Source organism: Echiichthys vipera (assembly GCF_963691815.1).
Source record: "Echiichthys vipera genome assembly, chromosome: 3".
Taxonomy (NCBI): Eukaryota; Metazoa; Chordata; class Actinopteri; order Perciformes; family Trachinidae; genus Echiichthys; species Echiichthys vipera.
In genome coordinates, this window is record NC_139828.1 from 34,757,504 (window position 1) to 34,777,252 (window position 19,749).

At 42.6% G+C, this 19,749-nt stretch overlaps 1 protein-coding gene across 1 annotated transcript in view; it reads right to left on the reverse strand.

Moving 5' to 3' along the window:
- Positions 1-19,749, reverse strand: part of ptprfa (protein tyrosine phosphatase receptor type Fa) — a gene marked incomplete at its 5' end in the record, with an annotated part of 414,741 nt that overhangs the window by 84,021 nt on the left and 310,971 nt on the right. The window contains one exon of the mRNA XM_083911493.1: positions 1,637-1,760. Coding sequence (XP_083767619.1) covers positions 1,637-1,760 — 124 coding nt within the window. The remainder of the gene's footprint in view (positions 1-1,636; positions 1,761-19,749) is intronic.

Sequence of the window (19,749 nt, forward strand, 5' to 3'; positions counted from 1 at the left end):
ATATTTCATTTTCATTTTAAAGGACCTATACTCAAAATATTGAAGAAAAGTGGGCTGATATTGCCTCCACACAGCTCTCATCGACCGTTTCCCAACTCGTCAAATACAGAGGCTTTGTCTCTGCCCTCTGAGTCTGATACCAACAAACAAGGCACTCACATGGACGCACGGCCAGACTGTCTATCAAAACAAAAAATCAAACAAACAAACCAACCAACCCAGAAACTCAGATTCCAACACAGAGAGAGAAAGAGTGACGCCATTGCTCCACTATATCTGCACAAAGCAGTTATGAATGTTGAGTACAGCCCTTTAAAAGACTGATCAGGAAAATGACTCCTTTCCTTTCCTACTGTTGGAGGAGAACCGTTTAATTTACTGTTTAATTTAAAGCTTGAATATTTAGAATCTTTATTAAAAGCTATATTTAAAAAATACCCACGGGGCGTTTTGAGGGGTACAGAATGAAAGTATGGCTTTTCCGTAAAAAATATATTTTGTCTGAATTAATATTTTAATTTTTTTTGACGGGTTTGACGATGACTTTGTGTCCCGTTCTGTTTCCATGGTAGCAGTCAATAGCATTGGGCGTTGCTGGTTGCCAGGGTTGTCTGTTGTTGGGTGCAGCTGCTTCGGAGCCTCAGTGAAGGCGTTATTTGTCCTAGCAGGTGAGTGACCAGAGACGGGCAAAAACCAGAGTCAATATAGGCCAAGCATTTACTCCACGGACTGAGAGAAAGGAGAGAAACGCCATTATGGCTATGTTTCTCCTTGATCGCTAACATCACTTTCATCTTTACTTAACTGGAACGGCTAACGCTAATGGCTAACGCTATATGTCAGTCAAACTCCTCTGTAATCCTTGTTTCTTTATGGTGTGATTTCTGGAGGGGATGGGTTCAAACAGGCTCAAACAGACTCTGGTCTCCTGTAGCTACTGGGCTGGGTCTGACCAACCTGGCAATCCGACTGCTGGAATTATTTTTTGTTGTTGACACTAGATAGCGGTGTTCTGCTCATCCTCCATATTCAACCTTAAACAGAGGCCCGCTGACCGTTTAACATCTACAGCTCTACCCCTGTTGATAGACAGACATTTAAACAGACACTACTCTTTTGGTGAACGTGTTTTAAAATAATTTGGTCATGATTTTAGCTCCATGATCATGTGAATAAAGCTGATGTGTCTGCTCATCCACCTCATCAATGCATATTTACACGTTTATAGCTGCTGATTTATTATTCCTCTGCCTGGATAGTGAGAAAAGCCCAGATGTCCTTGTTTGAGCAGTACTGTTGGTTATTGTCCATTTTTTAATTTTTCCAAGTTCTTTACTGATAATGAGAAATTACCTGCTGCACACGTTTCCCCGCCCAGAGACTCACGACTTGCCTCAGGTCATGGTAGCCTGGAAAATAGCCTCGCTTTGGCACGATCTCAAACCAGAAGTGACAATAGAAATGCAACTGGCTTGTGTGTACTGTTGCAGTTCATGACGGATTTCATGGTCTGTTTTTTACAAGTTTATGAATGATGTACAGTAGTTCGACTTACAGTGGGAAAAAGTCTGTATGTGTGTAGGATAGCCAGGAAACAGTGTTATCTTTTGAACAGCAGCTAATAAGGGTCTCTCACCATCCACAGGTGTGAGGATGACCCTGGAGTGGTCGTAGGCAATGACATTTGCATAGCGGTTCTTTGGCTTGTTGACCTCCAGGTTGGAGTGCTCCCAGGTGAACTGCTGTCCTGGATCAATAGACTGACACACAGAGAAAGCGGGGGGTGGGAGAGAGGGATATACAAGGGTGGGAGGGAGAGAGAGCATTTTTATTTCTCTTACACGTGTGCCTGTATTTTTTCAGTTTTTGAAAGCCTGTTAGGGCTTGGAGCAAACAGTCCAGACCAATAAATGTGACACAAAAACTAATTTGTCATCCCTCCCCCAGCCTGTGGCTCTATAATATGGAAAGCCCTGGATGATCTTTAAGCCCCCTAGATACACACTGGACTGTTTGGATACTCCTAAAATCCCTCACAGCCTTCCACCTAACAGCGCAGTGCCTGATATTAACAAAGAACACAACCAGTGATAAAGGGAAAGCCTTTTTTACAAAGGTTTTGGAACAATGGCCTTGGTGTATGTTTTTTGAGTGAACAAATGATTGTATTTTTCAGTACACAGCCAAGAGTGACAGGGATAAAACAGTGATAACTCAGTTGAGATTGTTACTATAAAAACATGAACTAGCACTAGTTGGAAGAAGCCTCATGGAAAGTACAGCTGTGGACAGAATGTGTCTTGTTCCACACATATGTGGGCATTCTTCTCACACCACCATCAGGACAAAATTTCCCTTTGTCCAATACTTTTTATGTCTGAAAAACTAATGACACCTCACATGTAATTTGATTTACATTAGCACAACACAAAGTCAGGGCTCTAAAGTGTTCATGCTCCCTGTGCTGTGCATGGGTGTGTGAATGTGGTGTGAATGGTTATATTTGATTAGATGGTATGTAGATGTCCATCAGTGTGAATGTCTGTGTGAATTGGTGAATGTGACAAGTAGTGTGAAAATGCCTTGAGCAGTCAGAAGACTAGAAAGGCACTATATAAGTGCAAGTCCATTTACTCATTTATTTGTGGTCTTATGAATTAAATCATTCCCGTACATGAGATGGAACCCCCTGCCTGTGTTCAAGCTCTACTTCTTGGTGCATGTCCTGATATGAGCTGGACAGGTTTTCACTCTGCTGCCTGATGATTCGCCTCTATTGATTGCTGGCTGTGATTGCAGGCACAGGTTAAGCAGGATAATGACATGCTGAAGATTGTTATTCATGACTGGGCTTTCACACTTCTACTTATCTCACATCATCGGGAAAACAAACACACACCCCTACACATACATTACACACATACACATGCTAAATGAAGCCGGACGAGGACTCTAATATCCTGCTGCTTTTCCTCCTGACAGGCTGCTCAGCCCCCCAGTCTACAACTGATAATAATGACAATGGAAAGAGGTTGAATGCACATGTTACTTACCAGCCTGTTATGTAAGGCTTCAACCACTCTCCACTGACAAACCACTCACATTACTGCTTATGTGCTCCACCAACGTGCAGATAAGTTACGTATGTCAATGTAATCACGCTCACAGAGCTACAGTTCCACAAACAAAAACCACAGCAGGTAAACGTGGAGAGAGAAATATCCAGGCGTGAAGCATGTGGATTTGTGTACGGCAGAGTCACCTGCTGAATAAAGAACAATCATTCACGGTGTAAAACACATTACAGGAGTCCTATTTGGCTCTGAATTGTCTGCTCTTAATACTAAACTTATCTAAGCCCACTGACACACTTTTTAACAACCGTATACTTCACACCGTCAGATGAGGATTAATCAACATAAAAACTAAAAAGGTTTTTATCTGATGCTTTTTGTAACTTCAGATGTTTGCATCAAATGTGTATTGATCTAGAAGAAACACACAAATACAAATGCAATAAAGCTGCAAGCAGCGATGAACGGGCCCTCGCACCCGATGCATGTCAGGGATATTGAGAATTTCATGTAAATCTGATAAATTTTGTCATATGTCTGATTTCCTGTCACCAGTATGTAGTGCTGTGTCCTTTAGTAAATATTAGCATTAGGGCTTTGACTCTGAACTTCGATATTCAAATTTAATTTGATTATTAAAAAATGAATAATATTTGGACGATTATTAGGCAGCCCTTAATATTCACACTTGTTATGGTCATTACTTTTTGTAAATGTGTTTGTTAGTAAACGTTGTTTTCAATTCAGATCCAGAGTCTTTTTCACGCCTGATGAAGTTGTGAATCGCAAGCTCATTAGCAAGGCAATTATTGTCCATCTGGGCTCCTGTAGTTGACATTAGCATCAGTCAGGAACAGTCAGGAATGGGGTGTTTACATTCATTCAGTCATTATTTTTTCTATCTCCATGGTTTCACTCAGCATTGAAAAACTGATGCTTATTATCTGGGCAACATTCTCTTACAAATGAAAGGCACAGGGTAGGGAAGTTTGGGGTCCCCTGTTAGAGCTGCTGCTCCTGTGACCCAACCCCAGATAAGCGGTTGAAGATGAGTGAGTGAGTGAGGGAGTGAGAGAGTGACATTCTTTTACAGCAGTCAAGTTGTGAATATAAACAGGAGATGACCTACTCTGCTCAAAGTGATGCTCAGAGCTCCAAGATCACGTGAATAATACCAAGCTAACTATGTACCAGGCTAACAAAAAGTGATACAATCTCCAAAATATACAGGCTATTCTCTTCTCTTTTTTTAAATAAAAGAATGATTTCTGTGGTATGAATTGAAAAACAGTACAAATTTCCTTCTCTTTGTAAAAGTTAAACTGAACATATATATATTTTTTTTAAATAACAAAAGCAATAACTGAATTAAAATACAAAGAAACTAAGACGGCCTGTGTTCTCCCGTACACATGATGAATACCATTCTGTTAGCAGAGGCGCTGTTTACAGAAACAAACCAGCGTCAGGAAATATGAAACTGCTAATTTCTCCTCTGCTCCCACCATCAGCAGCTGCAGCTGTCTGCTCCGAGTTCATCCTCTGTCTCTCTTCACCAGCACACACACAGAGTAGCCTCCGTAGCGTACTGAGCTATTCTTGAAATTATTTACCTAATAACTTGCTCCGCACCGCTGCCAGCCTGACAGAAAATCAGTGGATGAATATACACAACTTCTTTCACTCCCAAAAGACAAAACTGACTTAGAGCCTCTGATAAAACACACCGGAGCGACCTTCTGCGCTCGCCGCCATCTTTGCACTGATGTCAACGAACAAAGTCAAAAGTAGATAGCGCGATGCTATTCATTTTTAATCTCAACCTATTGGAATCGTCACGCATTTTAATCAACTTTAACCGTCTCAAGATGCATCGTAACATCCCTAGCTCATATTTCTGCACCAACCAGAAGTTAGAGGGAAATTGTGCGCACACACTGCAGCCCGTCGGCACACAGGCTGCAGTGAGGTGCGCGTCTCTGTGCGTGTGTGTGTACGAGGATGGCAGGTAGAAAGAGAGCTATGCGGAGATGAATAAACGGAACAATAATTCAAAAGCGCGTTAAAAAAATAGCAAAAGAACCGGAGTCAATTTGTGGCACTCGGTGTTGATTGTGGAACACACTGTCTGTTGCATTGCTATTTCAGACAAGTTTCTACATGATTCAAGATTCAAGAAGCTTTATTTATTCCCAGGGAAATTATTGTGCAACAGTTTCAATACAAAGATGGGAAAGGATCAGAGTAACAATAATCTAACATAAATCAAATCAAAAGAAAGCTAACATAAAATACATCAAACAATAACTAATGTGACAGAGTGCAACCGACATTGTGGTTAAACGTAGGTATATACAATATACAACAATACGCACCGTGCAGTTTAGCAGCATATTGAAACAAAATAAGTACAAACTAAATAAGTGATAAGGAGCGATACGTGATAGCAGTGTTCAAGTGTAGCAGCATTTCTTACTGAACTAAGTTACAGTAAAGTACAGTAAAGTGGAGCAGCATTTCTTACTGAACTAAGTTACAGTACAACTAAATAAAGTGATGTAGTGATGATATAAAGTGACAAAGTGAAATTTTTCACAGGACACAGTGTCTCCACTGTTCCTTACCTGACCGGGGGGATTTGATTTATAGAGTTCAATAGCCACCGGGAGAAAAGACTTCCTCCGGCGTTCAGTGTTAAACTGGGGTAGAATGAGTCTGTGACTGAAGGTGCTTCTGCAGCTGGTGGAGAGGGTGAGTGTTGTCCAGGATGCTATGCAGTTTAGACAGCATCCTCCTCTCAGACACCACCACCAAAGAGTCCAGTTGGACCCCCAGGATGTGTACATATAATAACAACTTGTTTCTCCAGTACACAGTCAGGCAATCAGGTCTATGCAACATTGTCACATAACTCAAATCAATTATGTATCTATTTAATTTATTTATTTGTTTATTTTTCCATGACTAGTTAACTTATGTATTTATTTGTTTATTTATGAACTATACACGAGCAGTCCGGTCTCTTTAGACTGGCTCATAGTTCTACTCTCCAGCCTCCCGCTCACTCAAGGTAAATAAGGAAACCAGTGCCAACTACTGGATAGCCATTTTAGTGCGTTACGTTAGCTGAACAAGTAACGTTCATAAACCATACCACATAAAGTCCAAACGGGATAATAAACTACCACATATCACATTCACCCATCAGTTACACAATTCTAACACTCCCTTCTTACCTGAAAATAGTAAAAATATGTATTTTATCATCACAGTTACAGTAACTTCACACCATAGTCTATGGTTTACACTGAAGTGTGTTCTGTTCTCTGAACGTATTCACATGAGACTTCCTATGGCCCTGAACACACATTGTAGCGAGTGCGCCCTCTGCTGGTCGGATTTAGACAACGCATACTGCTAGATAACTACATTTTTCAAACAATAAACCAACCTTTCCTATTTCAACCACACTCTAAACATGAGCTGTACTAAATGCAAATCACATTAAGGTATATGAAGGCATATCATAGTTATATTAACCCACTGATGGATCTGTATGCCAATAGAGCGTGGTGCTGCTGTGTCAAGGCCAGAGACTTTTTGGGAGTTGCAGCATATTGTACACTGTTTTTCCGTGTGAGAAATACAATGTGGCATTGATACATTGCCCTGTGGTGGACAGAAGAACATATACAACTTAATTGTGATACCAATAGTTCTAACTGAAGATATTTAATGGTCTAAAGATAGGGAATAAGTCCTTACCCCAAGTGAAGGAGTTCAAGAACCTCGGGATCATGTTCACGAGTCAGGGGACAATGGAGCGTGAGTTTGGCCGGAGAATCGGAGCAGCGGGGGCAGGGTTGCAGTCGCTCTAAAGCACCGTTGTGACGAAAAGAGAGCTGAGCCGGAAGGCAAAGCTCTCGATCTACCGGTCAATCTTCCTTCCTACCCTCACCTATGGTCATGAAAGCTGGGTCATGACCGAAAGAACGAGGTCGCGGGTACAAGCGGCCGAAATGGGTTTTCTCAGGGTGGCAGGAGTCTCCCTTAGAGATAGGGTGAGAAGTTGAGGCATCTAGTAAGGATGCCCCCTGGGCGCCTTCCTAGGGAGGTGTTCCAGGCATGTCCAGCTGGGAGGAGGCCTCGGGGAAGACCCAGGACTAAGTGGAGAGATTATATCTCCACACTGGCCTGGGAACGCCTCGGGATCCCCCAGTTAGAGCTGGTTAATGTGGCCCGGGAAAGGGAAGTTTGGGGTCCCCTGCTAAAGCTGCTGCCCCCGCGACCTGACCCCAGATAAGCGGTTGAAGATGAGATGAGATGAAAATATTATTAATACATTTTCAAATATATTAAAAAAGTAATATTAATGAATAAAAAAAGATTTTGGGGCAAAAGTCACAGCCCTAATTGGCATGTAGTTGTCCTCAGGCCTTGACTCTAATCATCTCTGGGAATAGAGATGGGATAATAATCATTCCTATCACAATAGGGTCCTCGCCGACTTCGTCTGTGCTCAGGCCCTAATGTCTATACCTATGTATGTGTCTGATAAGGGCTGAAACGATTACTCAAGTTACTCGAGTTACTCGATTACAAAAAATCATTGAGGAAAAATCTCTGCCTCGATAATTCGTTATATTCCTATCTTGTGTGTTATGCGGCCTGTTCAGCACAGGGATCAATGTTTCCCAGATGCACACCACTACATCCCAGTTTGGGATCATTTCACACTTAGAAAAGGAGCCAAAAGATTTAATGTGTCCAAGTGTTAACTAAAACTGTTCTACCACAACAGATGATTCAGCGTCTGGGCCCAAAGCAGCCCGTTGTTAGGAGGGCGGTTGCCGTAGGGACAGAGAAACAGGAAAAGAATGCTGAACGTTAGCTGTCCTGGTGAGCGCCTCCATGTTTAGTTTTTCATGAATGTTAAACAGAACGTCACCTACCTGATCAGTCTTTAGAGTTTTGTTTGAGTAAATGTGTCAGTGGAGTTTTGTCCGTTGCTTGTTGTTACAGTAAACAGGAAGATAGTGACTCACTCTTCCTGATAATATCTACCTCAAATTCATTTTCAAAATGAATCTATTGGTCTTTAGTTTGATTAAACACGTGTGTCACAGAGAATTTATGATCCACTTGAATTGTTTAAAATAGTAAAATTATTCATGATAAATTGCGTAGTGTAAGTATTTGCCCCACACATCTCTCTCTCTCTCTCTCTCTCTCTCTCTCTCTCTCTCTCTCTCTCTCTCTCTCTCTCTCTCTCTCTCTCTCTCTCTCTCTCTCTCTCTCTCTCTCTCTCTCTCTCTCTCTCTCTCTCTCTCTCTCTCTCTCTCTCTCTCTCTCTCTCTCTCTCTCTCTCTCTCTCTCTCTCTCTCTCTCTCTCTCTCTCTCTCTCTCTCTCTCTCTCTCTCTCTCTCTCTCTCTCTCTCTCTCTCTCTCTCTCTCACACCCACCCCTGTTAGGTTACCACACCAAATAGGCCTACCCCAGACATAATATATTTTTTGCAAAATAACGCAAATATTTATTAAATATTTATGCAAAATTATAACTACTTTTTCTTTGCATTTGTTTTTATTTGATTACTTGATTGATCTATGGAATAATTGGTAGAATACGCTATTACAAAAAGATTCGATACCTGCAGCTCTATGTAAGTTAAACTTCAGATATATCAGCCTGTCCATTAAGGAAGCACAAGTGAAGTGTTAATCAGCTTCACCTGCTTTGGTACAAATTAAAGTGACAACATGTGCAATGGAAAAGCTAAAGGAAGACAACCACCAAGAAGGGAATGGTTTCACTACTGGTAGCATGAACTGGTACCCGCAGTCCAATCATATTGCCCAGCTCCTCCTTCAGTCATAAGAAGGTTTGCTGTGTCTCCATACATAGTCTCAAGAGCATGGAGGAGGTCCAGGGCTGTAGAAGAGCATCAACCCAGCAGAATTGGCAGGTCGACCATTGGCGCCCTGTTATCTTTACAGGTGAGAGCAGTTTCACACTGAGTACATGTGACAGAAGGGAAAGAGTCTGGAGACGCTGTGGTGAACGTTCTGCTACTTTTAACATCATCCATCAGGACCAGTTTGGTGGAGGGTCAGTGATGGTAAGGGAAGGTATATCATTGGAGGGTCACACAGACCTCCATGTCAGAGCCAACAGTACCCTGACTGAGCATCCCAACAATTGAGCCAAGATAGCCTAATATTGCTGTTTGGCATACCTCCAGACTACGCTAAATAGATAAGGTCCTTCGTGAAACATTTATTAGTGGGAAAGTTGGAAAATCAGGAATATTCCCCCAAATCTACCTATTTAACTGAATCTCACACGTCCAGGCTGTTCAATGTGATCTTTTTTGGCAATAGCTAATGTAAGTACTAATGTAATTTTTCCACTTTTTACTATGCAGAGTCTCTTCACTAAGTCCCAGTGTTAAGGAGTCCCGCCTCACACTTTGAAAAGCTCCGTTCTAAATTTAGCGTAGCCTACATTTAAACTTATATTGATTGATATCTTTAGAGATGCACCAAAATGGTGAACATCAACTGGAGAATCAATATTGAACAACATTTGCTTTGTTGAATAAAATGGTTCCTTTTTTTTTTATTTAAACCTTTATTTCAGGTAAGTCCCATTGCGATCAAGATCCCATTTTCAGAGACCAGAGTGCATAAAAACAACTAAACAAAACAACACATTAAAATGTATATACCAATCTTAATAGTTACAATAATACAATAAAATAAAAGTCACATAATAAATCAGGTTAAGTTAAAGGACAAATATTTTGATTCTTGATTCATAGAATCTAAACTCAGTCAAGATAAGGGTTTAGCTCCAGAAACCTGAAGCAAAAGCCAATCCTGTGAGTGGGAGTTAGGTCTTCCATCTCTGCAGTCAATAAGTGATGCCAAATGTATGGAAAACTTTTTGAGAATCCCTTTATAAATAAATAAAAACAGCTTCTGGTCTCTGGTCACTTTTTGATAAAGAGTACAGTGATGAGTGCCATATATGTTTTTAAATCTAAGGGCTGAGTGGTAGATAGCATTAAGGGGCACAAGAGTGGATGTTGCTGCATGCTTCACATTTTCATAATCCAGCATGTAGGCTTCAGCCTCTAAGTAGCCTCTGCTATAGATTTATCAGTGTGTGCAATAACAGATGTGCAGTCAGTCATTTCTTTGTTTTGTATTCTCCTGTGGTAAAAGGTTTAGTTTTTGTAATTATTTAAAAAAGAAAGGACTGGAAATGGAGTGTGCTTGTGTTGGTTTTCAAAGCCCCCCATTGTCACATACTCTGGCACTCCTACTGTGCAGAATCCAGAAATAAACAGTTCACAGGGAAACTCACCCACAGCACAGTGACTAGGTTTTGTTTGGGACTGGAACTACAGCAAAACAGACTTTTGGCAAGTATTCAGAATAATATAGACATGCCACTCCTGTTGTGAATATATATTTAATTTCCAAAATTAGATGAGACCATCTGCAGGCTATGTTATTTTGTAAAATATTTGTGATTGTGTGTTTGTGTATGTGTCATTGCATTGGTCCAATGAACATTTTCATAGACAACTATGTGTGTAGATACATCCTAGGATGCGCTGGGACACATCATCAGTGATATTATAACCTGAGATCGACGGGCGTTTTGGGTCTCTCAACATCAGACACCCTCCCCCAGGCAACCCAGCTGGGGTGATCAATCCCCGGCTTGTGTCCCAGCAGCTTTAGCCCACTTTTCGGATCTTTTAATCTAGATCCACCTGGAGGCTCTCTCTGCAGCCTCTGTGGTGGACTTGACGGCTATCCTCCTAGCAGCACCTGAGATGCCAAGAAGGCTGTAGGCCCTGCACAGGGAGCATGCAGCGAAGCCCCGACATCCCACCTCTATTGGCTCACAGCGGGCTTTGCAGCCTCTCCTCTGGCAGTCTTCGGTGAGCTCCTGGTATTTGAGTCGCTAACACTCATTGGCCTCTTCCATTCGGTCCTCCCAAGGGACTGTCAGTTCCAATAAGAGGACTTGCTTTGAAGAGACAGATGTCAGAACCAGGTCTGGTCTCAATGAAGTTGATGTTACGCATTCTGGGAACTTGAGCTGCCTGCCCAAGTCAACTCGCAGCTCCCAGTCTGATGCAGAAGAGAGAAGGCCGGCAGATGATGTTGGCTTTGAGCGTGGCTTTTCTCCAGCTTTCACAAATGGAATTGACTTTCGGCTGCTGGCCTGTTTGTTGTTAGCCACTGCATTGGAGATGGTATCGGCCACTGCCTTCAGCACCTGGTCGTGTCTCCGGAGGTAACGACCTTCTCCAAGAGCTACAGGGCAGCTGCTCATTATGTGCTCCAGCGTACCTCTTCCTGGACAGTGAGGGCAAGTTGGAAATTCGCTCTTCCCCCAAACATGCAGGTTGGCTGGGCTTGGTAGCACGTCATAGGCAGCTTTAACCATGAACTGAATGCGCTTGGGCTCTTCTTTCCAGATGTCATTCCAGGTCAGCTTCCTCTCCAGCGCTCCTTCCCACCTCGTTGAAGCCGCCTGCTGCCGCATGCTCACCAAATGGAGTTACAGGGGGGCGCGGCTCTGCTGCTGACCCAGTGTCTCACCTGTCTGTCTCGTCTCCTGTCGTTTCTATGTTTTTTGTTGTTTTAAGTGATCGTGCCCCCATTCTCCTTGTGGCAAAATGAAGTTCCGCCACGGCATATTACTTTGGCTGGCTGTGTGCCTTCTCAGTAGTCTAATCGCTGAAGTATGGAGTTTACACGGAAAAGCCGGCATCCTTACCTACACGCGGGTCCAGCTGTTGTCACTCAGGCACTCAATCAAGCCGGAGGACTCTGGTCTGGAGCTGCTGACCAAGTATCCACAACTCAAAAACACCGGGACGCGAAAACGGACTAAAATAAAGAAAAGAGGATCCAGAGGTGGCGTGAGAGAACGACTAAGGAGGCGCGGCAGCAGACATCCTCTACCGGTAATAACTTTTTCTAATGTTTGCTCTTTGAGCAACAAGATGAATGAACTGACCGCTAAAGTTCAATATGACAATGAGTACCTCATCTGTTTTACGGAAAGCTGGTTGAAAGAGGAGATGCCAGACCCCAATTTACCGGGTTATACAATAATTCGGGCAGACAGAGACACTAATTCCTCACGAAAATCTATTGGCGGTGGCTTGTGCGTCTACATGGACACTCGCTGGGCTACCCAGTACACCGTCCGGGAACGTGTGTGCACACATGACTATGAAATCCTGGTTGTATCGTTTCGGCCCTTTTACCTCCCGAGGGAGTTTGGCCAGATTACAATCATATTGGCCTACGTACCTGGGCCGGACTTTGTGGGAGCTGCAGCCAGGATAGCCGAGAGTTATAACATTGCTCTGTCCCGTGCAGTTAACCAACCCGTCCTGCTGCTCGGGGACTTTAAATCTTGTGACCTGTCCGATCATCTGCCCACCTTACATCAATACGTGGACTGTCCCACCCGCCTGGCACGTACCCTGGATAAGTGTTATGGCAACATACCTGACGCCTATAAATCCATCTGTAGGTCTGCCTTGGGGAAATCTGACCATAACGTCGTCCATCTACTTCCACGTTACAGGGCTAAGTTGAGACGGGAAAAGACAGTGACCAAGGCAATTGAGATCTGGACTGAGGACTGTAGGAAGGAGATGAAAGGCGAGCTGGAGACCACCGACTGGCTCTTTCATAACTCATGTGACACCCCTCATGAATTAATTGACACTTTCACGTCCTATCTGTTGTTTAATGAAAGTAAAATCACTTGAACTAAAACTGTTAGTATATTTCCTAATACTGTATGGATGTCTAGTGATCTTAAGGAATGCATTCGTGAGAAAAAACACGCTTTTAGTAATGGTAATACTGAATTACTAAAGGAAAAAAGATGTGAACTAAGATCTAAACTGAGTAAAGCAAAAATAGAATATAAGGATAAAGTCGAATGCCATTATTTCTCAGGAAATGCCAAGAAAGCCTGGGAAGGTTTAAATGTGATGATGGGCAGGGAGACTAAGAAAAAAGTCTACCCCCTTGTCACACCCCTCTCCATCTTTTGCAAATGATTTAAATGTCTTTTCAGTCGTTTTGACAAGAATGATTTCAGTGCTGAACGTGATAGAGTGTGTAGATCCATTCCTGGATATGTCCCTATTACACTGAATGAACAGGAGATTGTAGCCAGCCTGTCTAGTGTTAAGCCCAACTCGGCCCCGGGGCCGGATGGCCTGAGAGGGAGAGTTTTAAAAGAAAATGTTTATGAACTTAAAGGTATTGTGCTGGAGTTATTTCAGTTGCTTAATTCCTTAACTATGCCCAAATTATGGAAAATGTTTCATATTGTGCCTATCCCTAAAAAACCTGGAGCTACTGAATTAAAAGATTACAGGCCCATTGCACTTACTTCTATCTTAGGAAAATGTTTTGAGAGAGTTATAAGCAGACAAATCACAGCATCGATTTCTAACAGCTTAGATCATCTCCAGTTTGCTTACAAAAGCCATAGGGGAACCGATGACGCAACCATCAGTATGTTCCACACACTCTCAAAGCACCTTCAAGCCCCCTCCCACTTTGCTAGGGCCTTGTTTATTGATTTTACTTCTGCCTTCAACAGCATGCAGATTCACATCTTGCTGCAAAGACTTATCGAGATAGGAGTAAACGGTGGCATTATCCACCTTGTCAGGGACTTCCTCTCTGACCGTCCTCAACAGGTTCTGGTTAATACTACTCGGTCCGACATCACTGTACTTAATACTGGCGCCCCGCAAGGGACCATTTTATCTCCACTACTTTTTTCCATATATACAAACGAATTCCAATTAGATCTGGAAAACTTTCGTTTGTTTAAATATGCTGACGATATGGCCCTGGTTGCCTTATTAAAGAAGGGGGACACAGTCGGAGAGGGAGCATATAGAACATATGTGGCATCTCTTCATAAGTGGTGTGATGCAAGTTCTTTAGAGATGAATATCACAAAAACACAGGAACTTGTTTTTTATGAAAAGGACCATGTGCAGCCCCTTACAATTAGGGGACAAGTTGTAGAGGTAGTAGACAGTTTCAAATACTTAGGTACATTTATTGATTGCAATTTAAATATTAGTGTAAACACAGACTATATTTTTAAAACCTGTAACCAACGTCTACATCTACTGCGCAAACTCAACTCATTCAGAGTGAGCAAGCGCATTATCGAAACAGTTTATAAGAACCTTATTGAGGGCATTTTAACTTTTAATATGGCTACGTGGTATGGTAACCTAAACGTAAAAGGAAGAAGCAAGCTGCAGAGAATAATAATCCTTGCCTCAAAAATCATAGGGACAAAACAGAAACAATTAAGTTGTATGTACGAGGAAGTGCTAAGGAAAAAAGCTGTCAAAATAGCAAACGATTCGTCCCATCCACTGCATAGGGAGTTTGAACTTCTTCCCTCGGGTAGACGTTACAAAGTGCCAAGGGCAAATCGTAACATTTTTATAAATTCCTTCATTCCGAAAGCGATTGGGGTACTGAACACCATATCCCGCTGATGTGTATACTGTCACTGCTGCCCTGCTTCTTGCCCTGAAGATGTCTGTGTGTAAATGTTGTTGTTGTTGTTGTTGTTGTTGCTGTTGTTGTTGTTGTCCTGCTGGTTGAGACCAAAGACGAATCTCCACACCGTGGACAATAAAGAATTAACTAACTAACTAACTAACATCCTACTGGTCCTCACATCCTCAACACCTGCCCGCACCTCCTTCAAGACGAAGTCCTGCCTTTCCTTGCCTCGGGCCCTGTTGTACCGTGGCTGCGGGATGGCGCCCAGCCCTGCTCACCTGATTACCGCCGTGCCCACCAAGGCCTTGTGTTTCAGTCGAGACTCTGCCCGCTCCAGCCCCTCCTGAGCTTTGAACTTCCTGCCTGTCCGAACCACAATGCCTGCTGATGCCACTCTGGTATCGCTGGAGTCTCCGTAGACTAGTGCCTCTCTCGTATGAGAGACCCTGAATTCCTCCTCCAGGCTACTGAAAGGAAGCTGGAGTTTGTTACATCTGCTGTACAGTGCTGCACTTGTGAGACTGCGTGGCAGACCCAGCCATCTTCTGAGGTAGGAACTGATCTTTCTCTCCAGGGTCTCTACCGTGGACATAGTCACCTCGTACACCAACAAAGGCCAAAGGATACGGGGAAGAATGCTGTGCTGGTACAGTTGCTTGTTACTTGTCTACAGTGGACAACCAAGCTTCCAGCTTCGTGATGGTTGCTTGGATGGAAGCTGTGTCTCTGAGGCTACAATCAAAAGTATTTCCCAAGCTTGTGACTGGTTTCTCAGTGATCGATGGTATGGTCGTTCCATCAACAAGGAAGCGAAACTTGTCCACCACTTTTCCCCGCTTCAGGACCATGGGCCTGGATTTTGTTGGTTTAAAGCTCATCCTAGCCCAGCATAGACAACTATAATGTGCTAAGATAGATAACAATAATAGCAGCAGCATAGACAGAATTTCTTGCCAATGCAGATCACATTGATGATGAGCCTGAATGACCTGTGTTAAGGAGCCCTGAGGCTCAGTTAACAGCCCAAAATAAGTTTTACTAGTGTAAACCAGCTTTAACTGTTATAGAGGCCACATGCAGTATATGAAGTGTTCTCTGGAAGTCCCCAAACTGACTGTCTCATTCATCAGATGTAACAAGCTGTGAGATCCTCTGGCAGGTCTCATTTTAAACACAGCCATCAGCTTTTCATTTCAAGCCCTGCTGCTCTTTCTACTGAATAATGGCTGGTAGGTCCAATGCAACAGGACACAGGAGGACATACAGTGTGTGTGTGTGCTTGTGTGTGTGTGTGTGTGTGTGTGCGTGTGTGTTTGTGTGCTTGTGTGTGTGTGTGTGTGTGCGTGTGTGTGTGTGTGTGTGTGTGTGTGTGTGTGTGTGTGTGTGTGTGTGTGAGGAACCTAGACCTAGTGCTTCGGTCATTGATAGACTCCAGATCAGATTTTATTGAGTTTGACAGTTTGAGATGTCTGCAGTGCATCTTACACATCAGCTGCTCTGACTGTTGGTTTCCTTGTTGATTACTAGCGAATATTTAGAGGGCAGCCACAACTAACTGGATGTGAGCCAAGCAGTTGCTGCCTTAGAGATGTCTAATCACTGTGTCCCTCAGGTCGTCACAATGCACTGCTGAATTTGATTGTATATATGATGTAAACATCATTTTACTCCCTTATACCACAATGCAATGTAGTCATCTTTTCCCAGAGAAGAACCAGAAGAGATGCTCACGGTAGCCAGGTATTTTAGAGCTAACTGCAGTTACCAACAACCGTTACTTGCAAGCTAACTAGTACCTCACAAGCTAAAGTTCCTCGCGAACTAGCTATTTCCTCGCAAGCTAGCAACTTCCTCGCAAACTACTTCCTCGCAAGCTACTTCCTCGCAAGCTACTTCCTCGCTGACTAGTTCCTCATAAAGGATACTACTGTTACTTGCTCCGGGAAATGAACTTACCCTCTGGCTCGTAAAAACATCTACAAAAAATCCTTCACCCAAAATGCAATAGCCACTCTAAAGAAAATGAAACAAGAAACCGGACTGTACATATATTCTTTTTTTTCGGCTCCTGTTTCTGTTTAACATTTCCTTTATGTCCTTACTTGTGTTTTAGTTGTGTTTTAAATATGGGATGTGTTTTATTGTTGGGGCCTTGTCAAAGACAAATTTCGGTCACTGCTTGGGGCAGTCAATAAAGTTTCCTATTCTATTCAATTCTATTCTATATAGTACACTATTTTATAAACACTATATAGGGGATATTGATTAAGTGAATGAGGGAACAATTTTGAACACAGCTAATGTGTCCATATTCTTGGCAGGAAGTCACGCCTGTTTTCAGTGGGTCTTGGACTCACTGCCAGGGTTATGCCTTGTACTGATACCGTTTGCCATTTTAATGTGGAGAATCTTCAGGCATTGCTATGGGCCTCGCAACTATCTAAAGCTGTAACCAATAAATCCACCTTTCTGAATTTTAATTACATAGATGACGTGAAAGTAAATCAAATGTTATCAACAGAATCTAACTCTAAAGCAAAATATATTTGGGGTCTAGATACTTTTCTTCTAAAGAAATTCAAGGATGTCTTAACCACTCCCATTACATACCTTGTAAACAAATCATTGGAGTGCTTTTCCTAATGCACTGAAAACGGCTATAGTAACTCCCATCTTTAAGTCTGGGGATTGACAGGAAGTTAACAATTACAGACCGATTAGTATACTGCATGCCATCTCCAAGATGGTTGAAAAACAGTGGCAGAACAGCTGATAGCACATTTCAATGCAGAAAACCTAATACATCCCATGCAGTTTGACTTTAAGCTAACCACTCTACTGCATGCTGTTATTTTATCGTATACATTAAGGCTAATCTTGACAAGGAAGAATTAGTGGGTGCTGTGTTCCTAGACCTACGAAAGGCTTTTGACACAGTGTATGCTGATGATACAGTTCTATTTACACATGGTAAAGACCCAAAAACAGGTTGCTATCAAATTGACACTAGCAATGTAGAATGTCACCACGTGGTTAAGTAATTCTTGGCTCGCACTGTATACTGAAAAAAACGTCACCATGTTCTTCCGAAATAAATACAAACAAAGTGATATTCCCAACATAAATGTGGATGGTAAAAAGCTAACAAAATGTTGATGAGTTCAAATACCTGGGAGTGACCTTAGATTCCACACTCACTTTTAAAAAACACATTAAAAATCTGGGTAATACATTGAAATTTAACACAGCTAATTTTAGACACATTCAAAATTCCTTAACAGTTAATGCTTCTATGACTTATGTAAATGCTATGATTATGTCACATCTGCATTTCTGTATGTCAAGCTGGTCCCAGGCTAACAAGACTGCCTTAAAATCTATTAGATCACTTCACAAACAAGCTATTAAAGATCAATGCAATACCACCACTGTGCCATACTGGGAAAGTATAATATGCTTAGCCTTGATAATCTCATATTGTATTCTGAAATGCGCCTTATACACATAATTATTCATAATGCTGCTCCACCACCTTTGAAAGAATTTGCCCATCCCTGCTCTGAACGAATGGGTAGAGCTACTAGATCCATCATAAGGGGAGAATGTAGCCTCCGAAATCAGAGCACTGCATTTGCAACAGCCTTCTCCTTTAGAGCTACTAAGGCAAGCAACACTCTCCCAAGCATTCTAAAAAATTTTACAGATTTCTGTGCTTTCTCACGTGAGGTAAAAAAATGGATATTAAGAAATCAGTCTTGTCAGCACTAATTCAGCACTATGGCCATAACTTCCATGACATTCATTTACTTTGTGTGTGTGTGTGTGTGTGTGTGTGTGTGTGTGTGTGTGTGTGTGTTCTTAATCTTTTTTTTTACCTGCCTAGGGGCTGCAGATGGAAATTAGCTTTTAGCTAGAATCTGGTACAAATCATCTTTTTTACACTATGTAACCAATGAAAATTGTACATGGTCCCTGAAACGAATAAATAATAATATAAAGTCTACTGACAGCAGAGCAAAGAGCAAACTGTTATTACATTAGATGGTTACCAAGAGGTTAAACACATAATCCAGACTAAAAACAAAACATCTGCTGAATGAAGGAATGACCAAAAATCTCCCACTGTGTGAATCAAGGCCTATACCTCCAGCGAGTAAGTCCTAAGAAGCCAGCTCAATGGCAAGAACAAGTCTCGGGCAATAAACAGCTATGCCCTGCAAGTGATCAGATACCCTGAGGGAATAATCAGGTGGCCAAAGGACGAGATACAGATTATAGATGTTAAGTCCCGGAAGCTCCTCACCATGCATGGTGGGTTCCATCCCAAATCCAGCACCCTGAGACTGTACGCAAGCCGTAAGGAAGGATGCCATGGACTAGTGAGTGTGAGAGCCACTATCCAGGATGAAACATTCAAGCTCCATATATACATCAAGGATAAGGCCCCCACGGATGACGTACTCAGTGAATGTCTCAGACAATGGCGAGCAAATGAGGAGGTGCTGAAGGAAGAGCCAACATGGGAGGACAAGCCCCTACACGGCATGTACCAACGGAACATCACTGAAGTGGCTGATCTGAAGAAGTCATACCAATGGCTAGAGAGGGCTGGCCTACAGGACAGTACTGAGGCACTCATCATGGCTGCACAGGAGCAGGCCCTGTGCACCAGAGCGATAGAGGCCCAGATATACCACACCAGACAAGACCGAGGTTGTGCAAAGAGGCACCTGAAACGATCCAACACATAACCGCAGGGTGCAAGATGCTGGCAGGGAAAGCATACATGGAACGGCATAACCTAGTGGCTGGCATAGTGTACAGAAACATCCGTGCAGAGTATGGACTGGAAACCCCAAGATCCAAAAGAGAAACTCCTCCAAAGGTGGTGGAGAATGACCGAGCGAAGATCCTGTGGGACTTCCAGATACAGACTGACAGGATGGTAATGGCAAACTAACCAGATGTCGTGGTGGTGGATAAAGGAAAAAGGACAGCTGTGGTGGTGGATGTGGCAATACCAAGCGATGGGAACATCCGCAAAAAGGAACACGAGAGACTTGAAAAATGCCAAGGGCTCAGAG